This window comes from Pteropus medius, unplaced genomic scaffold (genome assembly GCF_902729225.1).
Source record: "Pteropus medius unplaced genomic scaffold, Ma_sr-lr_union100, whole genome shotgun sequence".
Taxonomy (NCBI): Eukaryota; Metazoa; Chordata; class Mammalia; order Chiroptera; family Pteropodidae; genus Pteropus; species Pteropus medius.
Window position 1 is genome coordinate 2,223,608 of NW_024356333.1, and position 14,723 is coordinate 2,238,330.

General features: G+C 53.0%; 1 protein-coding gene across 5 annotated transcripts; it reads left to right on the plus strand.

Annotated features, from left to right (window-relative positions):
• The first annotated feature begins 43 nt into the window (after positions 1-43).
• Positions 44-13,491, plus strand: ZNF783 (zinc finger protein 783). 5 transcript variants are annotated; one of them, XM_039861279.1, is made up of 8 exons: positions 44-205; positions 3,026-3,427; positions 3,512-3,638; positions 3,826-3,954; positions 7,196-7,312; positions 8,343-8,453; positions 10,154-10,276; positions 10,389-13,491. In XM_039861279.1, the coding sequence occupies exons 1-8, from the start codon at positions 182-184 to the stop codon at positions 11,228-11,230; spliced, it is 1,875 nt and encodes a 624-aa protein (XP_039717213.1). In that variant the 5' UTR covers positions 44-181; the 3' UTR covers positions 11,231-13,491. The 5 variants fall into 5 exon arrangements, with proteins under 5 accessions (XP_039717213.1, XP_039717218.1, XP_039717217.1 ...); XM_039861281.1 differs by lacking the exon at positions 44-205 and adding an exon at positions 548-816; XM_039861282.1 differs by lacking the exon at positions 44-205 and adding an exon at positions 949-1,570.
• Positions 13,492-14,723: the final 1,232 nt, after the last annotated feature.

The window sequence follows — 14,723 nt, forward strand, 5'->3', positions numbered from 1 at the left end:
CCGCGAGCGCAGCTCTTGTTTAAAGGGCCGGTGGGGCACGTGGCTCGGACGCAGCTCGCGGCCGCCGGGCAGGAGCTCCGAGGCTGGGCGGCTCCGCTCCGCCTCCGCCGCCGCCCGCGCGCCGCGCCAGGCCCGACCGGCCGGCCCGAGCTGAGCAGACGAGACAGGGACGCGCGCAGCCATGGCCGAGGCGGCGCCCGCGCGGGTAAGCGCCCCAGCGCGGACGCCCAGACGGGCCGGGCCGGGCCGGGCCGGGCCGCCGCCGCCGCCGCCGCCGCCGCGTGCGCCCGCGAGGGTGTGGGGCGGGCGGCGCGCAGCGGCCCCTCGGCGCGGCCTCCTCGCCGCCGCCGGCGCCCCCGGCCCCTGCCCGCCGCCGCCGGCCCCCTCGCTCCGCCGGGCCGCCTGCGTCCGGCGTCTGCGCCCGCGTTCAGGCCGAGCGACCGGGCGGCCCAAACGCCAGGCCCGGCGGCGGCGCGCGGCGGGCGGCGGGCGGCGGGCGGCCCCGACGTCAGGGGACAGGCCGGGCTTTCCAGCAACACTGAAGATGACAGGCCTCGCATTTGAACCGAGTGGCCGGTACCCCCTAGCCATTGTCTCATTGCAGGGCCAGCGGCCGCAGAGGCAGGCAGGGAGGGCCCGGTCGCCAGCCTCATTGGGTTCTGACAACCAAAGTCCAAAGCTCGGGGAGGGGACTGGCCCAAGGTCGGTCACCCGGTCGAGGCCAGGCCGGGACTTGGAATTCCACCCACTTTAACATACCCAGCATTCTACTTTAACCTAAGAGGAAGGTATTGAATGTCGTGTACAGGAGAGATCGTACGTGGGTTTTTATTTTATTTTATTTTATTTTATTTATTTATTTATTTATTTATTTATTTATTTATTTATTTATTTATTTTTAAGATTAGTTCGGTGCATTTTAGAATGTGGGCTGATAATATGCAAGTGTGTACAATTCGGAGAAAGTCATTTGGCTGTTTTGGTCACAGTAGAAAAACACTTGTAAAAAGCTTTATAAATTGTATTATTATCAATACGTCTCAATGAAGTTTTTGGAACCTTGATTTTTCTGGATGTTTCTTATGGAGGAGCTTTCTCTCTCTCTCCCCTTTAATTAGCAGTTCGGCGATGCTTCCTTTAGGGTTCTCTGAGTGCAAAGGAGCGAAGGGGCGGAGGCATTGCTGCAGGTTGATGGCCCTGTTTGCTGGAGGGAGACCCCGGGGAAGGCCTTTCTGTGACTGTCCAGGTGACATCTTCAGCTCCCAGCCAGCCCAGGACCCCTCCCTCCGCACCCTTTCCACGGTTTCTACCCGCCGGCCCCTTCCCTCTGCCATCTTGCAGCACCTGAGATTGCAAGAAAAGCTCCCCAAACAGGACCGATTTGCCCTCTACTTTTGAGAGCCCGTGGTTATTACACTCTTGTTTATCGTGACTGTTTCTATGCAGTATCTTTCTCCTGGAGGACGAAAGAACCATGTAATGTTTCTGCATCTCCATTGTACCTTCGCTATGATGGGAGTTTAGAACTGGATGGATGTGTTGTTGAATTGTTTAGTCATTCATTCATTCAGTAAGTGTTGGTTGAGCATCTGTTCTTTTAAAAGCTGGGACTACTGCAGCAAATACACATACCTTCATGGAGCTTATGTTCTTGTGGGGAACCATGACACGGGCAGGCGCACAGAGTCATCATAGGTTATTAGTGCTGTGAAGGAAAAGACTAACAGACCTATTTTAGATGTGCCGGTCAGAGAAGGTCTCTGAGGTGATGTTTAAGCTGGAGGTTTGTATGAGAGGAAGCCAGGAGTGCCGAAGGTGCAGCAGGAGCTAAAGCAAGGGTAGGGGAGAGCTGGGTGTCCTAGGAGTGTGAGGAGGCCAGAGTGGCCATAGTGTAGTAAATGCCTAGGAGGATATGTGGTCAGGCAGGTAGGCTGCAGTCTGGAAGAAGTTTAGATTTTATTCCATGTCCACTGGGAACCTGTTGAAGAGTTTGAAGCAGGCGACTGAAATGAACTGGTCAGTATTTATAAAAGGTTGCTGACCACCCGGTGGCAGGTGTATCGCGGGGCAAAAAGGTGAAGCAGGGAAATGAGTTCAGTGGAATTGCTGTGGCTCCGGTGCAAGGTGGTTAGGACTGGGGTTAGGTGATGGTGGAGGAGAGAAGGAGAAAAGAGGATGGATTTGAGACGATGTCAGAATTTGCCCTTGAAGGATGAGTGAAATGGAGGGGTGAGGTGTCCATTCATCTTTCCAACAAGGCTTTCAGCAGGGTGACCCGGGACTTAGGCTGGCGTACATGCTCAGGGAAGGCTCGTCCAAGTTACGCTGAGGCACTTCAGAAGCCGTTTCTAGAGCACTGAAGGACAGTGGCATGAAAGAGGTCATGCAGAAAGGCCTGGGAACTTTCATACTGCGTCCCTGCGCCAGACCCGTGGCCACCATCATCCTCATCACTCTCATCTCAGCTGATCGACAGAGGGCTCACATTTATTGAGTATTTGCCACAGGCTAGACGTTGTGCTAAGTTGTGTCATTAATTCTTACAGTCATGTCACATAGGTACTGTTATTAGCTCCATTATCTAGATGTGGAAGTGAGATTGTAAGATGTTTAAGAAGCCTGGCTCAGAGTCAGTCAGCTTCTGAGTGGCGGAGTCGCTAGCTGCACCCAGGCCGTCTGCAGACCTCACATTCTCTGTTCTTCATTCAAAACTTGTACCTTCGTTTTGAACAGAGACTAAAACCAGGAGGGGAATCTCCTGTCTGAGAAAGCAGATATCTTCTCTCTTCAGCCATGTTTTTCCTCCTGTTTCCGACTTGTGATACCTCTGCCCAGCCAGTGTCTCCTGTCTCTGAAACTGGACTTCTCATGTCTCCACCGCCCCATCCCCTGCACAGCTGACTGCCTGCCCCTCAGGATCCCGGATGGGGCTTTACCTGGGCGGGTGCCAGTCCGAGGTTTCTTTTTGAGATGGACATTTTGATTGTATAATTCTTGTAACATCTTTCCTTTCTCTTGTGGACAGGCTCCAGAGATGGACAAGCAAATGGGGGATGAAAAGCCTTCAACACCTTCTGCATCGCCCCAGCCGCCTGCTGAGAAGAATTCATATCTCTACTCCACGGAGATCACCCTGTGGACAGTGGTGGCCGCCATCCAGGCCTTGGAAAAGAAAGTGGATTCCTGTCTGGCCCGCTTGTTGACTCTGGAGGGGCGGACGGGGACAGCCGAGAAGAAGCTGGCCGACTGCGAGAAGACGACCCTGGAGTTCGGGAACCAGCTGGAGGGCAAGTGGGCCGTGCTGGGGACGCTGCTGCAGGAGTACGGGCTGCTGCAGAGGCGGCTGGAGAACATGGAGAACCTGCTGAGGAACAGGAACTTCTGGGTCCTGCGGCTGCCCCCGGGCAGCAAGGGGGAGGTCCCCAAGGTAACCCTGGGCCCCTGGGGTGGGACAGCCTAAGGGACCGTGCCTGTAAGTATGGGCGAGCGTGCATGAGGCTTGTGGTTCCAGGTGCCTGTGACCTTTGATGACGTGGCCGTGTATTTCTCCGAGCTGGAGTGGGGCAAGCTGGACGAGTGGCAGAAGGAGCTCTACAAGCACGTGATGAGGGGCAACTACGAGATGCTGGTCTCCCTGGGTAAGGCCGCGGAGAAGAGATCTGGGCCTTCGTTTGCAGGTCGGCCTCCTGCATTCTTGTGTCCTCGCTTTGGCTTCTGTTCCTCTGGTGTCTCTATCTCTTTTTTATTTTTTCATACTGCGTCCCTGGCAATTGCGTAGCAGGCGTCCAGCCCTGACCCAGCTCTCTGTCTCCGTTCTATACGCAGATTATGCCATCTCCAAACCGGACATCCTCACCCGCATGGAGAGGGGAGAAGAGCCTTGTCCTGAAGGCCTGTGGGGCCAGGAGGAAGGGAAAGAGAGCGAGGCAGCACGCCCAAGGAGGCTGGGCCCTGGTGAGTGGGCGCAAGACGGGGACCAGCTGGGGCAACCTGAACCATGTCCCCACTCCCCTGGGCTCCCCAGATGTGCTACACAGGCCCTTGACCCAAAGCGGGCGTGATCTGTCCCAGGCCGGTCAGTCGGGGCAGGGGCGGGGCTTTCGCTTTCGAGCTGCACAGTTTCTGCATCTGTGCGAGGGGAGGGGACGGCAGTGCTTGCCCCGCATGGCGGCTGGGAGGGCTAAGGGGATGATGGCAGGCGTAAGGCGGAGCGTTTTATGTAAGTGCGCGCTTGTCATCGGCAGTAAGGCTAGTGGCAGCAGCAGCATCGTTGCTACCGCCTCCTGCTTCCCCGTCAGCCTCTGCTCCCCAACTGTAACCTGTAGCTGTACGGCCTGCAGTGTTCTGGCTGCCCTTCGTGGAAGTGGACCCTCCTGGAGGAGGAGCCTGGGGACAACTTTGTCCCCACAGCTGCTGTGTATAGGACGGTGATTTCAAAGTTGACTGTATATCAGAATCTTCTGGGAGTTTTTTTGGTTAAATAAATAAAAAAATTTAAAAATAAATGGAAGTAAAATTCTACAGTGGACCTCCAAATCATCAGATTCAACGATGATTAAGAGTTTGCCACATTTGCTTCTTCCTTTTTTCTAAGCATAACCAAAATACCATTATCACACCCAACAGATTAATATCTAATACCTAGAACATGTTCTGTTTTCCTCGATTGTCTCTTTAGGTGTTTGGATCCTATTTCTAATAAACCAGTCTACATAATGCGTCTGGCTTACAAAAAGTCCATAAAAAGCTTATACCTTCCCCAACAACTTTATTGAGATATAATTAACATACTATGCAATTCATGGGCTAAAGTATATAATTCAGTATTTTTACTATATTTACAGAGTTTTGTGACCATCACCACAGTCTAATTTAAAAATTTTCTTGTCTCACCTAAAAGAACCTATAGATGTTAGACAACTTTTTGTTCCTCTCTCCCTATTCCCCAGCCCTAGGCAACCACCAATCTGCTTTCTATCTCTATACATTCACCTATTCTAGGCATTTTGTATAAATGGAATCATACGCCATGTGACTTTTTGGGTCTGCCTTCTTCCACTGAGCACGTTTTCTAGATTTACCCACGTTGTAGCAGGTATCAATACTTCATTCCTTTTCATGGCCAAATAATATTCCATTGTGTAGATATACCACATTTTGTTTCTCCATCAATTGACGGACTGTCCTCACCTCCCCCCTTTTAATGTCATCTATGTGTCAAAATTTTAATATTTACTTTTTAAATGCCATTATTTCCCACATTCTGGATTTAGTGTCATTTAACATGTTCTTCTATTTCTTCCATTTCCTGTAAACTGGTAGATCAATCTAGAGGCTTATTTAGATTCAGGTTCAATCTCATTGGCAAGTCTACTTTAGAGGTGGTGCTGTGTACTCCCTGCTACATCACGTCAGGAGACATAGAGGGTCCAGTTGCTGCTTTTTTGTGATCATCAGCCCCTTAATCCTCTTGTTACAAAGTTCTCCATCAACTTTTCACCTGATGATTTTAATGGTCATTGAAGATTATTGCCCATATTCGTTATTTCGTTAGGGATTGCAGAATGGTGAAACTCTGTTGTTACTTCTGCACTGAGTAGCTGAAATTCTTTTATAAAGAATAATTTCTCTAATTAACTCTTTTAGTGGCCCTGAAATACAGTCTGGACAGAAAAGGAAGGGTAATACTTAATTCTTTCCCTTCATCAGAATGAAGAGTTGCAGCCGCCAGGATATATGCCAACTCTTTGCAGCCACTTATTTTCATGCTTAATTGTCCCATCTTTAGCTCATGGAAGCCCCTTAAAGTTGGCCCTTAGGTCATTTTGCTGTGACTTCAGTGGCTTTCAGACATCATAAGATGTTCCTGAGTCATCTTGTATATTTCTTGCCCCAGACCTGGAATAAAAATTTCTCCAAGGAGTTTTGATTCCTTTCGGTGAGGAATGATATTTAGAGACTGCAGCATGAGTGCCAGTAGTAGCTAATTTTTGACAATTACTACTAATAAGTGTTTTCAGAAAACGTGAATTTTTGAAAGAAAAATCATGAGTTTACATTGATATTTCTAATTCAAATATAATGTTATTTGATTTTATACTTGTATGTTACTTTTTTTTTACATGGATATTTTCAATTTCTTACTATATTAGCATAATTACTTATATGCATTATCTATGTGCAGTCCTAATATTTTCATTCTCCTATAATATCTTATAATTTTAAAATATAAAGCCAGTATTATTAGTACTAGCAGTTAGATTTTTGATTGAAATCTGAGATTTCTTTGCAGCTCTTGTTCTCTGAATGCATTTCATTCAAGGACTTACAGACAAAATAATGCCTTTTAAAGTCACTTGAAATAATTATTTTCTCTGTGATTATGTCACCAACTCAGTATACAGTTAAGTTCATTTTTCTTCATCAGCTGAGGTGATCTTGGGGTTTTTTCTCCCTTTGTTCTGTTAATATGGTGTATTCTGTTGACCTAAGTTCATACATTGAAGCACCCTCGCATTCCAGGAATGAATCTACTCGGTTGTGTTTAATCCTTTTAATATGCTGCTGATTTTGGTTTGCTGCTGTTTTGTTGAGGATTTTTACATAAGGTCATTAGAGACATTGGTCTGTAGTTTTGGAGGATCTGTCTGGCTTGGCTAGCAGTGTGATTTTAATGGTATCTCTCTCATTATGAGTGTGGTTTAGTATCTTTTTGTTTGTTTATGGGCCATTATAACTGTTTATTAACTTCTGTGAAATACTCATCTCTTTTGCCCTAGGAAGCTTTTTAAAAAGATAAACTTCTTAGGCCCACCCATATCTACTGATGAGAATCTTGGGGTGCTCCCCAGGAGATCCTTATACACTAGCCTGGGGGAGGACTTAAGATTAGGAGTCACTGTTACAGTGTTCTGAGCCAGGAATCCGGAAAGGGCAGACCCTTGGCCCTGCTGTGTGACCTGTCTAGTACCATCAGGTGAGTTACAGTGCCGTACTGCTTCCTTCTGTCAGACATGAAGGCTTTGGCCTAGAATGTAGTCACGAGATGATCAGTGAAGTCCACTTAATTATCATATCCTGTGTTTGCCCTGATGTCCCAGGTCCCGGTGACTGAATGTAGGCTTCTGGCTTGGGGAACTTTGTATTGTCCTCAGTGTCACTGATTTGTGTTCCCCCAACCTCCCTCCATACCCAGAGCACATCGCCAGCCCAGCCAGCCCTGTCCGGAAGGAGCCACAAGAGAGGCAGCCCCCTGAGCACCAGCACCAGCAAGTCTCGGGAGCAAGAGCAGCCCCGCCCGGAGCAAGCACAGGTGAGTGAGGGCTGCAGGGCAGCGGTGTGGACGGCATCCCAGCAGTAGTGACAGACCAGCAGTACTGAGAAGATGACCGGGACCAGCTGGGCGGAGCCGGACAGACTTCCTGGAAAGGGGGCCACCGAGACAGGCCTTAGAGGAAGAGGAGATTTTGCTGGGAACATAGGGCATTTCAGCAGGAGAGAATGGTCTGAGCGAAGGTGTGGGTTCCTTGCGTATGTTGGGGACCGGGCACACCAGTCCAGCTACAGTGAGGGGACAGGCACACAGGGTGGATCTTGAGCTTCTCACATTGGTTACAGTGACAGGGAGATATGTGTCATATGCCTAGCCTGCTGTCATCTCCACGAAGGCCTGTGAGGGGCTCTGGGGCTTCCGTCACCCTTCAAATGTTCTTTGTCTGCTTCTGTTTAAAGGAAACTCCTGTCCATTTTTCACAAATATGGAGTATAATTCAGAAGGCATGAGTCTGGCGTTTGGCAGATAATCGGGGGCCTTGTTTCTGTCCCCAAACTGCCCCTTGCTGGCCTGGCTTCCACGTCTCCGCCTTGCTGCTAGCCTGACTTTCCATTCTCTGGGTACCTTCTCTCTTGTTATTTCTCTGCATCTTCCCCACTGAATATGGTCTTCCTGAGGTTGGAGGTGACGCCTCCTCCCTTCGCTGTGTCCCTCCTTCCCAGATAGTGTATAACATGGGATAAGACTCTCTTATTGTCCCTGCTGTGTTGCAGACCTGGGCTGCAGCCCAGGGGCCTCCCCAAACCCTCTGTCCTTTTGAGGCTCTGCAGGGTGACCCTCAGATGCTGAGGGACCAGTCATTGGCACTGGCTCACATGGGCCTTCACAGCTGTTCTGTCACCTTTGAAGCAGAGCCTACGGAGTGGGTACCTGTAGTCCTCCGGACAGAGCCCTGGGGCTCCCTTTTCCTGGCAAATGCTTGAGTGTATCCAGAGCCTGCTGGGGGTGGCTGTGTCACCCTGAAGGAGCCTGGTGTCAGGAAAGGCCCTTAGGGGATTCTCTCCCGCAGGGCCCCCGGCCAGCACCAGCGTTTTGTCCTCTGTTAAAGAGGAAGAGGAAGTTTCAGAGAGGGAGTCACCAGCCTCTCCCCTCAAGGACATCCAGCCCAGCATGGGGCCAGGTGAGTGAAGGGAGGCGGCCCTGTTGACACAGCAGAGCCTCAGAGAAGCCTGGGGTCCCTTTGGGAGTAGGCCGAGGGTTGGCATGATGGGACCTTGTGAGGGGTTACCTCCTGACGGGTCCCTCCGTCACCCCCCAGGAGTTATTGCCCTGGGGTTCTGGGAACCCAGACCCTCTGTGGCCTTGGTCTTCCCTCACCGTGACCAGGCCTGACTGGAAAGCTGCTGCTTGGAGATAAGCTACATGCCACCAGGTTTGTGGTCTGGTGACAGGCCTCATGGCCACCCCGCAAAGTGGTCCCGGCTCACGTCCCGCAGTGTCTCACGGTTTGTGTGTGGTGGCCTGCTATTTATATTTAGTTCCCACTTAGTCTGTGTATTTTCTGTTAACCTGGCTGACACTCTGATGAGCAGGAAAAGGAAAGCAGTTATTGCCCGTTATGGCCTTGGGGCAGGTTTTCTGTCCCAGGAGAAAGGGATCCAGCTCTCACCTGGTTCTGTCTGGTACTTGCTTCGGTGGGAGGCAAAAGTGAGATTCGAGTTCATCATGGGATCATGATGTGAGGGCCAAGCTGCAGGTGGTCTCCAGATGAGGGACCTGGGGGCCTTGGCCTTCACGAAGGATGGATCCTGAGACCTTCACTGATCCTTAAATTCAGGAATACCATGCAGCCCATTACCTGTCACAGTGTTTCACCCCAAAGTTTAGATGATTCCTATGGTCTTCAATTGCTTCTGTAGCTGTAGAACTAAATTAATAAGCATGAGTCATTTCTCACCTAGAAATAAAGTCCTGTAGTGACTCATTTGTGAGGGTATGAGTGAGCTGCAGGGAGCAGAGGACCCAAGGTCCTGCCATCAGGCACTGTCCCACTGTCCCTGGAGATTCCCCAGTGAAAGGCCGCAGCCTCCCAGCTCCTGGTTTCAGTTCAGGCTTCAGCAAGAACAGAAATTACTCTGGTCTTAGACCTTGGCAGTTGCTCATAAAAGGCTGAAGATTTTCATTTTTAGTGTGTGGAGGGCGAGGTTTGCGGTCACCCTTTCAGCAGACCTTGTGGTCTAGCAGCTGAGGCCACCGGGGGCTGGAGGCGGTCAGAGGAGAGAGTGGTAGGAGACGGGGCTGAACAGCACTCAAGGGTTTGGAACGCTTCAGTGTTCTAAGTAGGGCGTGGCCAGGACCTTCTCTTCCAGCGTTAGGGACCCCCTGGCACCTGCTGCCAAGACCACCCGTCACTGCGTCAACCTTGACTTTTCACTGCTCTGTCCTGGCAGCTCCTTTGCCTCAGTCTTGTCTCAGAGTCAAGTGTGATCCACACTGAGGCCCAGCCAGAAAGCTCAGGTCCCCGTGCCTCCTGTGTGTCACCTGAGAGCATGGTGCCAGGCAGTGGTGGATGCTCAGCGTGGATTCGTTAGTGTGGATGAGTGGCTCTGAACATGACTAAGTCACCCACAACCTCCAGGCCTGAGGCCTCTCGCCTAGTCTGGAGGCAGGCAGGGCCCACAAGGCCCATTGTCATTCATAGATCAGAACTCAAGTTGTCAACTCCTGGGAGGCCTGTGTGGCCAGTGGATCTCAGGGTCTCTGCCTCTTGTCTCCCCTTCGTTTTCCCACTTGTGTGTTTCCCACTGGTCTGACCCCTGATCTCCTGGCTCTCTGGCTCCTCGTTTTGCAGCTTTTCCTCCTCTCTCCTGATGTCCTTAGCTCAGCCTACAGGCCCTGTGACAGCAGACAGACTGGATGGAGGCAGTGCCTGTTTGGTGGGGCCAGGCAAGCAGGACCGCTGTTCCCGGCTACGGGCACTGGAGGAGAAAGGATTGAGCCGAGGCAGGAGTGGGGCGGGTGTCTGTGGAGCTGGGCCTGGAGGCAGGACTGGGGCAAGGGCCCTGGGGGTGGGTGGCTGCGGCCCACCCGAAGTCACGGGAAATTCCTCCGGCAGGCGGTGGTGGTGGTGTGGTCATCAAGACAGAAGCGCAGTCTGAGGACGAGTCGTCGCAGGAGCAGCTCCTCCTGGGGGAGTCCCCCAGCCAGACCAAGAGCAGAACCCCCAAGGGGCCCAAGAGAAGGACTGGGGGTCCCCGCCGGCTTCATGCCCAGGGAGTGGCAAGGGTACGAGCAGGGGACCCTCGGCCCGCAGGAGCGGTGGGGGAGCCGCCTCGCATCCTCCCTCGCCGGCGAGAGCGGACCTTCCCCTGCCCTGACTGCGGGCAGAGCTTCCGCCTGAAGATTAACCTGACCATCCACCAGCGGACCCACGTGGAGGAGGAGCACAGGGGCGCCCGGGGCAGCTCGCCCACCGGCTGGGGGGAGGCCCACTCCACGTTGGAGCCGGGGGAGGTGGTGGTGCCCGGCCCTGTCATCCGCTGGCTCCCAGAGGAGCCGGAGGGCCACCGCTCCCTGGCAGGCCGTTCCTTCGTCGGGCGGAGGCCAGCGGCCACCAAGGTGTACCACTGCAGCGAGTGCCTGCGCTTCTTCCAGCAGCGGAAGAGCCTGCTGCTGCACCAGCGCCTGCACACAGGCAACAGCCAGGGCTGGCCCGCCTGTCCCTACTGCGGCAAGGCCTTCCGCCGGCCCTCGGACCTCTTCCGGCACCAGCGCATCCACACTGGTGAGCGGCCCTACCAGTGCCCCCAGTGCGGCCGGACCTTCAACCGGAACCACCACCTGGCTATCCACATGCAGACTCACACCCGAGGCCAGGCGGGCCCGCACTTTCCTGCTTCCTCCGCCCGCCCGGGCAGCCCACCCGGACCCTGGCCGAGCCACACCGCGGAAGGCTGACAGGCCAGGAGCCTGTGGGGGGCGCCTCGGCAGGACCTCTCCACCTGCGGGGCCTGACGCTGGTTCCTTATTCTGGGATGGCTTTGGAGAGGTGATATTTTTTTCCCCCCCATTCAAATGGGAAGCAGCAACCTTTTTGGTGACAGAGTGTATGAGTGTGATGGATGCCTCAATTTCTTGTTTCCTCAGTTTGTCCCTCTTTGCTGCCTTTTCTACATTCCTGACTTATAAAGGATCCCTTAAGGCTTAGGGACGCTAAGTTTTTGGTGGGGGCCTTTGGCGGGTCCCAGGGACAGACATGTGGCCCAGAGACTGGTTCTCCCATTAGGTGTGATAGAAACAGGGAGACCCTAGGGCTTTGGTTTTGTAAGAGAAGTTTGGTGCTTGCTGCAACATGAGAAACAGCCTGACGAATAGGCACTGGAAATTTGAGTTTTCTACGTTATTTTGAGACCACCACCACCCCACCACCCTGGAGCTTTTGTAGTGCTTTTTTAAGTGTTGTGTGTGGTTGTAAGGGGACCAAGTGCTCCGGAGAGGCAGGAATTATTCCGCCACCTGCTTGTGTTTGGGGACAGCAGAGGGGCTGTCCAGACTTGCCTGCGTATTGATGAGGATGCCTTGGCTGCTGCTCTGGAAACCAGGTGTGTGCCTTGGCCCAGTGATTCCAGTCCTTCTCCCAGTGGGTATTCACATCCATGATTGACTTTGGTTATCAGTGGAGAAGGGGAAAGTGAACTGAAGCCCAGAGTGGATGACACTTCCGCCAAGGGCACGGTTCATGGATGTGCATGCTCCACAGAGTGGACCTCATACGTCACTGCAACAGGGGCCTCAGGAAGCGAGCCCAGGAAGCGCCTTTAGAGAGGAGGATCCTGGACAGCCAGCCTGGACTTGGGCCTCTGGGCCTGATTTGCCGTGTGAAGGGGCAGTCTCCAAGAACTTGGGGCTCTGACAGAGTTAGGCCAGGAGATGTGGGTAAATCTTTTAACCACCTCCAGCCTCACTTTCTTCATTTGTCAAAGGGGGTAATGACCCCAGCGCTTCCTACCTCATCTTAGTGTAGTCACGGTCACAATAGATTTAAGAGGCAACAGGATAAATTAGAAGCCTGGTTTTGTCCTTCCTTTCAAGTTCAGGGCTCCTTGTCTCTTCCATGTGGATCTCCAGCTCTTTTCTCCCAGTTAGAATCCCTCAGGAAGGACCTTTATTTTCTGGAGTGAGTGTAAGATCCTGGGGTGCAGAGTGAGGTAACGTTCCTATTGGGCTCCATCCCTCAGGAACCCTTTGTATTTCAGTGAAACAAATGCTTACCAAAGCAATGAGATTCAAACTGTGAAAGTCCCGGATATAGTATCAGACCTCATGGGGGAAGTCTTGACAACACCTGGCTCTTTGTTCCTCTTAAATTAAACCATTGGGTGCTGCCTATAGATCAGCCCTCGAGTAGAGTGATTTTGAAGCTGGAGTGATGGGTCCTCAGTCATTCTGATTGTCTTATTTGTCTGGCACTATGTGTTCAGGCCTGCATCCAGGTGCCTGAGCCCCTAGCTGTGTCACTTCCTGTTGCCTCCTCCGACCCACACACCTCTCCCCAAATCATGAAGAGTTGGGGACAGATGGTAACATTGCCATCATCTCTGGGGCACGAGTGAGTATACACATCAATGACAGCCAAGCTCCCCTGGGCTTGAGAAGGAGCGGTACTACCCTTTCCTGCTGTGGATTCTGCTTGTCTGCTCTGGCAGCCCCAACCCTTTCCAGGGGCCCTGCAAGTCAGGGCTGGGCTGTCAGCAAATGCTCATACAGGATGTGGTGCAAGTGTAGCTGCTCAGAGCTTAACCCTCAGTTGCAAGAGCTGGCCTCTGTTTCCTGGGGATGCCTCAGGGCGAAGAGTTCCTAGACCTGTTTTGCTGATGCTAAATGCCCTGTGTCCATACAAGTACTCCAACAGAAGCAAAACCAGGAGTAATTGCAAGGCACTGGCATCCCCCTTTTCTTCTTCCAAAGCATTAGGTGTTCAAAGAACGTTCTTTTCTCTTGAAATGAGTCAAGGGAGGCTGCGTGGTCATGAGCAGAGCGGAGCCGGGGGAACCAGGGAAGCTGGAGCCTGATATGGCCTTAGGCTCACTTCTAGCTCTGGGTCTTGGCTTTCTCATTTGTAAAACAAAGAACGGTGGGGTCCTGGTGATAAAGGCCCTTAACTGTGATGGTGACAGTTCCTTGTCCCCATGGGGACTTAATAAATATGTTGGACTCGATGAGTATGTGCACGTGACCTGGTTCCTGCTCTCCAGTTGGTAGCGAGCACACAGCACACGCTTGGCTGACTACGCGGTGGGCTGCTCCGCACTAGGCCCAGGGACCGGGGCGCATTCACGAATGAGCACTGCTGGGGCGCGGGGTGCTCATACCTGAGGGTCGCCCGCGCAGCACGCTGCAGGGGCGGGGCCTCCGGCTCGGCCAATGGGGCGCTGGCTCCGGGCCGCGGGAATTGGATGCACACGGGGTGGGGGCGGGGCTTCTAGGGCTGGCCAATGAGGAGCCGGCTCCGGGCTGCGGGGCGGGGCCCAGTTCGGGGCCGGGGTCGCCAGCTCAGGAGTTGCCAGGCCGCACTTTCACCTTCTCTGTCCGCTCCTCCCCAGCGCGCTCGGACCAGCCGGACCCCACGGCCCAGCGAGAACCTGTGAGAGTCCGGGGACCCGTCTGCGTGAGGCCGCGCGACGGCGGCGGCGACTCCGGGCCAATCAGCGCAGGACCGTGGACAAGGCAGCTATGGGTAAGGGCGACCCTCAGGGGGGGTGTTCTGGTTCCACCCATGCTGGAATTGGAGGGCTCGGTCTGGGTGGAGATTTGAGGACAGGGACGCTTGAGGCCCAAGGGTCTGAGGGGAACTGTCTGAAGTCACGAGATAAAGTCCCTTCTCTTTTCTTGGCCCCAGTGTGCTCGTCAACGGACCTAACCGAGGTGTCCGTCAGCCCTGACGTTCAGTGGACACAGCTTTGGAGGTCGGGGTGTGCGGGGGGCTGGACTGTGAATGCCCTCATTCCGGAGACACTCAAGGGCTCCCCTTCCCGGACCTGTCCTTCAGCCCGCCTCCCCCACGCAAACCGACCATCTCAGGGAGGCCATCACCCTCATTGTCACCCTCTTTTCCTGGCTGAGACCAGGGCAAGTGTCTGGGGAGGTTTTATGTTCACTCCAGTTTAGGCCTTGAGCTTCCTCCTGTTGAGCAGTCTTGCCCCTGGCTGTGAGGGTCCCTTAACCCAAGAAGACATTCAGGCGATAATGACCAAAACATTTATTTGAGCAAAAAGAGTTGCAACTCAGGAAGTAGAGATTCAGGTAGCAACCTAAATTGTGCTCGGAAGAGAACAAGGAAAGATAGGGTTTTGTAGAGGCAAAATTTACAGGTGTGATTTCTATTTTGGTCCTCCATGAAAATGACCCATTCCAGTGGCTGCTGTCTTTGACAGTCTGCCAGGTGGTGTCT

What these genes read in the sequence shown, in the direction of transcription:
- ZNF783 (XM_039861279.1), top strand. Translation starts at nt 182, where the DNA reads ATGGCCGAGGCGGCGCCCGCGCGG. An exon ending in GCAAGGGGGAGGTCCCCAAG is followed by an intron (nt 3,428 to 3,511) that starts GTAACCCTGGGC and finishes TTGTGGTTCCAG; the next exon opens with GTGCCTGTGACCTTTGATGA. An exon ending in GGAGAAAGGATTGAGCCGAG is followed by an intron (nt 10,277 to 10,388) that starts GCAGGAGTGGGG and finishes TTCCTCCGGCAG; the next exon opens with GCGGTGGTGGTGGTGTGGTC.